This window comes from Pezoporus wallicus, unplaced genomic scaffold (assembly GCF_028554395.1).
Source record: "Pezoporus wallicus isolate ANWC-B61680 ecotype Strahan unplaced genomic scaffold, APGP_CSIRO_Pwel_v1 contig_14793, whole genome shotgun sequence".
Classification (NCBI taxonomy): domain Eukaryota; kingdom Metazoa; phylum Chordata; class Aves; order Psittaciformes; family Psittacidae; genus Pezoporus; species Pezoporus wallicus.
In genome coordinates, this window is record NW_026638969.1 from 1 (window position 1) to 4,367 (window position 4,367).

Sequence of the window (4,367 nt, forward strand, 5' to 3'; positions counted from 1 at the left end):
CAGCACCCAACGGGGGTCCCATTGAGCTCAGCACCCAACGGGGGGGCCCATTGAGCTCAGCACCCAACCAAGGGGGGGTCCCATTGAACAAGGGGGGTCCCATTGAGCTCAGCACCCAACGGGGGGGCCCATTGAGCTCAGCACCCAACGGGGGGGGGCCATTGAGTTCAGCACCCAAGGGGGGTTCCATTGAGCTCAGCACCCAACGGGGGGGCCCATTGAGCTCAGCACCAAACGGGGGGGGGGGGGGCAATGGAGCACAGCACCCAATGGGGGGGTCCCATTGAGCTCAGCACCCAATGGGGGGGGGGGAATGGAGCTCAGCACCCAACGGGGGGGGGTCCCATTGAGCTCAGCACCCAATGGGGGGTCCCATTGAGCTCAGCACCCAACGGGGGGGGGGTCCCATGGAGCTCAGCACCCAACCAAGGGGGGTCCCATTGAGCTCAGCACCTAATGGGGGTCCCATTGAGCTCAGCACCCAAGGGGGGTCCCATTGAGCTCAGCACCCAACGGGGGGCCTATTGAGCTCAGCACCCAATGGGGGGGGGGGCATGGAGATCAGCACCCAATGGGGGGTCCCATTGAGCTCAGCACCCAACCAAGGGGGGTCCCATTGAGCTCAGCACCCAAGGGGGGTCCCATTGAGCTCAGCACCCAAGGGGGGGCCCATTGAGCTCAGCACCTTTCACCTGCCCAGGGGTGGTGTTCAACGACGTCTACGCCGCCTCCAAGTTCGCCGTGGAGGGGTTCTGCGAGAGCCTGGCCGTGCAGCTGCTGCAGTTCAATGTGTAGTGAGTGCACGGGGGGGCACCCCCCCCCAAGGCCCAGTAATGGTCCTGGCCCCATAGCACAGCCCTGCCCCCCATCCCCATCCCATCCCCACCCCACCTCATCACCACCCCATCCCCATCCCCACCCTATCGTATCCCCATCCCCACCCCATCCCCATCCCATCCCCATCCCCATCCCATCCCCATCTCATCCCCATCCCATCCCCATCCCATCCCACCCCATCCCCATCCCATCCCATTCCCATCCCATCCCACCCCCATCTCATCCCACCCCATCACCATCCCCACCCCATCCCATCCCATTCCCATCCCATCCCATCCCCACATCCCATCCCATCCCATTCCCATCCCACCCCATCCCCACCCCATCCCACCCCATCCAATCCCCATCCCTACCCTAACCCATCCCCATCCCATCCCCATCCCCACCCCATCCCATCCCATCCCATCCCATCCCATTCCCATCCCATTCCCATCCCATCCCCACCCCATCCCATCCCACTCCATCCCCACCCCATCCCCACCCCATCCCACCCCATCCAATCCCCATCCCAACCCTAACCCATCCCCATCCCATCCCCATCTCATCTCCATCCCCATCCCATCCCATCCCATCCCAGTGTGTCCATGGTGGAGCCTGGCCCGGTGTGCACGGACTTCGAGCTGAAGCTGCTGGAGGAGGTTTCTCGCTCCGAGTATCCCGGGACGGATGCGGCCACCTTGGGATACTTCCGGGACGTTTACATCCCGGCTTCCCGGGAGATCTTCCACACGCTGGGCCAGAGCCCCGGAGCCGTGGCCGAGGTGTGGGGCTGGGAACGGGAACGATCCTGAGCATCAGCATCTGGTTGCCATGGGAACCCCGCGCTCCTTGGGATGGGGCATCCAAACCCGCTCCCTTCATCCTATCCCAGGGTCCCAAAGGGAAGAGCTTCCTTATCCCCATCCGGAAGGGACGGGTTCCAGTGGGAACCCATCTCCCCTTGTCCCATCACTGCTTGGGATCCCCCTCCACGTCCCGGTACCCCCATTGGGCACCGGGAGCTGCTCGGAGGTGTCCCAGGAGCTTCTCCTCTCCATCTCCGATCACCCCTGGGGCCTCCTTTGCTCCATGTCCTTCCACTGAGGGCAACGGATGCAGCATCCAAGTGGGATCAGAGCAGAGGGGCAGGATCCCTGCTTGGTTCCCCTTGGGAATCATCCAGGTGGATCCATCCCTTGTGGCCTCCTTTGCTCCATGTCCTTCCATTGAGGGCAACGGATGCAGCATCCAAGTGGGATCAGAGCAGAGGGGCAGGATCCCTGCTTGGTTCCCCTTGGGAATCATCCAGGTGCATCCATCCCTTGTGGCCTCCTTTGCTCCATGTCCTTCCATTGAGGGCAACGGATGCAGCATCCATGTGGGATCAGAGCAGAGGGGCAGGATCCCTGCTTGGTTCCCCTTGGGAATCATCCAGGTGCATCCATCCCTTGTGGCCTCCTTTGCTCCATGTCCTTCCACTGAGGGCAACGGATGCAGCATCCATGTGGGATCAGAGCAGAGGGGCAGGATCCCTGCTTGGTTCCCCTTGGGAATCATCCAGGTGCATCCATCCCTTGTGTCCTCCTTTGCTCCATGTCCTTCCACTGAGGGCAACGGATGCAGCATCCATGTGGGATCAGAGCAGAGGGGCAGGATCCCTGCTTGGTTCCCCTTGGGAATCATCCAGGTGCATCCATCCCTTGTGTCCTCCTTTGCTCCATGTCCTTCCACTGAGGGCAACGGATGCAGCATCCATGTGGGATCAGAGCAGAGGGGCAGGATCCCTGCTTGGTTCCCCTTGGGAATCATCCAGGTGCATCCATCCCTTGTGGCCTCCTTTGCTCCATGTCCTTCCATTGAGGCCAATGGCTGAGCACCCACGCGGTGCCCCATGGATCAGTGGGTCCATCTTTCTCTGTGGCTCCCCTGGGCATCTCCCATGGCACCCATCGCACCCACCGCATCCATTGCATCCACTGCACCCATTGCATCCATTGCACCCACCGCATCCATTGCATCCACCGCACCCATTGCATCCATTGAACCCACCGCACCCATTGCACCCACCGCATCCATTGCATTCACCGCACCCACCGCATCCATCGCACCCATTGCATCCATCGCACCCACCGCATCCATCGCACCCACCGCATCCATTGCATTCACCGCACCCACCGCATCCATCGCACCCATTGCATCCATCGCACCCACCGCATCCATCGCACCCACCGCATCCATTGCATCCACCACACCCATTGCATCCATCGCATCCACTGCATCCATCACACCCACTGCACCCACCACACCCATCACATCCACTGCATCCACCGCACCCACCGCATCCATTGCACCCACCGAATCCACCGCATCCATCGCGTCCACCGCACCCACCGCACCCATCGCATCCACCACATCCACCGCATCCACCACATCCACCACATCCACCGCATCCATCACATCCACCGCATCCATCACACCCACTGCACCCACCGCATCCACGCATCCATCGCATCCACCACATCCATTGCACCCACCGCACCCACCGCATCTACCGCATCCAACGCATCCATCGCATCCACCACACCCATCACGTTCACCAAATCCATCACACCCACTGCACCCACCGCATCCATCGCATCCACCACATAAATCGCATCCATCGCATCCACCGCACCCATCACGTTCACTGAATCCATCACACCCACTGCACCCACTGCACCCATCGCATCCATTGCACCCACCGCACCCACCGCATCCACCGCACACCGCATCCATGGCACCCATCGCACCCACCGCACCCACCGCACCTACCGCATCCACCGCACCCATCACAACCACCGCATCCACCGCACCCATCGCATCCATCGCACCCATCACACCCACCGCATCCACTGCACCCACCGCATCCATCGCACCCATCACAACCACCGCATCCACCGCACCCACCGCATCCATCGCACCCATCACAACCACCGCATCCACTGCACCCACTGCATCCATCGCACCCATCCCAACCACCGCATCCACTGCACCCATCGCACCCACTGCACCCACCGCATCCATGGCACCCACTGCACCCACCGCATCCACCGCACACCGCATCCACCGCACACCGCATCCATGGCATCCATGGCACCCATCGCACCCACCGCCTCCACCGCACCCACCGCATCCACCGCATCCACCGCATCCACCGCACCCACCGCATCCACCGCACCCATCACACCCACTGCATCCATCGCACCCATCACACCCACTGCATCCACCGCACCCATTGCATCCACCGCATCCACCGCACCCACCGCACCCATTCCCCGCAGGCCATCGTGGCGGTGCTGTCGGCGCGGCCGCCCCCGTTCCGCACGCAGACCAACGCTCTGTACACGCCGGTGCTGGCGCTCAAGTACGCGGACCCGTCCGGGGAGCTCTCGGTGCGCGCCCTGCACCGCCTGCTCTTCCGCCACGGCGGCCTCCTGCGGCTCAGCACCGCAGCCCTGCGCTGCCTCACCTGCGGCTGCGCCCGCCGCCGCGTCCGCCCCCTCTGAGCCCTT

At 62.9% G+C, this 4,367-nt stretch overlaps 1 protein-coding gene across 1 annotated transcript; it reads left to right on the top strand.

Annotated features, from left to right (window-relative positions):
* Nucleotides 1-700: 700 nt before the first annotated feature.
* Nucleotides 701-4,361, top strand: LOC130601415 (retinol dehydrogenase 8-like; the record flags this gene model as incomplete). Its single annotated transcript, XM_057413487.1, has 3 exons — nt 701-794; nt 1,415-1,598; nt 4,137-4,361. Coding segments are annotated over 3 exons (503 nt in total), but the record flags the coding sequence as incomplete, so codon positions are not given.
* Between the last annotated feature and the right edge of the window lie 6 nt (nt 4,362-4,367).